General features: G+C 40.7%; 1 protein-coding gene across 1 annotated transcript in view; it reads left to right on the top strand.

Moving 5' to 3' along the window:
- Positions 1-1209, top strand: part of LOC101849688 (ketosamine-3-kinase) — a gene marked incomplete in the record, with an annotated part of 22401 nt that overhangs the window by 8221 nt on the left and 12971 nt on the right. The window contains 1 exon segment of the mRNA XM_005096606.3: positions 207-298. Within this exon segment, the coding sequence (XP_005096663.2) occupies positions 207-298 (92 nt within the window).

Below are 1209 nucleotides of genomic sequence, written 5' to 3'. Positions count from 1 at the left end.
AGAGAGGGGGAGAGGAAGAGAGAGGGAGAGAGAGAGAGAGTGGGGGGTGGTGGGTAAGTAGCCCAATAAAGCAGTATGGGACCAGTAAAGGAGACTACTTTTATCTTTACTACCTCTAATAAAAACAAAAATAAAAATAATCAACCAAAAAATGAAATAAATAAAAAAAATTAAAACAATTCGACCTCCTATTGCCTTACTTACAGCGCGACATGGGGCAAGTGGATGAGATTTTGAAACGTGAGCTAAACACAAGTTTCCTGAAAGCCACTGGAGCCAAAGATTCTGGAAGTATAAGGTAAGTCAAACGGTCGCTTTTAAGGACCAGCGGGCTAACCCAGATTTCGGGGGTTTCCAGAAATCTTGACATACACCAAAAGTGGGCATTGCTCTACCTATAGGAGAAGTTTGGTTTCATTGGTGAGTATATATGTTTGGTTAGAGAGAATACTTTCCTTGTCTTTTAAGGAAACTGAACAAGGGGCAAAAGCTTTTCCTTCGATTTATTAATCAAAACAGCATTTTTCGAGATAGCCCCCTTGTGCTTAAAAGCGACCAATTGTAGAGTGAGGCCAAAATTTATGGCGCACGTTTTTCTCAGATATCTATTTAACGGGTGAACCAATGTCACCCATAGTTTGCACATCACTTTGTATCAACTTATCTTAACTTAATCATACTTTTCCATAAAATACTAAAAGTATAAGTCTCTGTCGCTCGGAAAATGGGACTGTTCACAACACTTTCCGCTTTTCACGAAGATCTACATGTTTGCATACGCATACGCATATAGCCTACGTCACGGCTCACCTATGAAACTTTTTAGTGGGGAAAACTTGTACATTGTAGTGCACACTTTTTGTGCACTAAACTAAAGTTTGTGACACCGGTAGTCTAGTGGTTAGGCTACCGGACTCGTAATCGTCAGATTGCAAGTTCTGAGGTTCGAGCCGAAGGCCCGACGTTGTGTCCTTGGGGAAGGCACATAACACGAGTTTTCCTTATGTCTTTTCAATATGTTAGTGTTCAATCGCCTATCAATGAAATATTGTACTGTTTGCTTCCAAGGAAGTTGAGATTGATTCAGAATGCTCTCAGGTCTGCTGAGGTAGTGGTTTTGATTGTAAAGCGCATAGAGCTTGCTGTTAAGCGGGGATTTGCGCTATACAAATGCTATCTATATCTATAATATTTTTGTGAGGGGGGGGG

This window comes from Aplysia californica, unplaced genomic scaffold, assembly GCF_000002075.1.
Source record: "Aplysia californica isolate F4 #8 unplaced genomic scaffold, AplCal3.0 scaffold00133, whole genome shotgun sequence".
In the NCBI taxonomy this organism is placed as follows: domain Eukaryota; kingdom Metazoa; phylum Mollusca; class Gastropoda; order Aplysiida; family Aplysiidae; genus Aplysia; species Aplysia californica.
The sequence above is the reverse complement of the archived record's forward strand: the minus strand, read 5'-3'. Positions and strand labels throughout refer to the sequence as shown.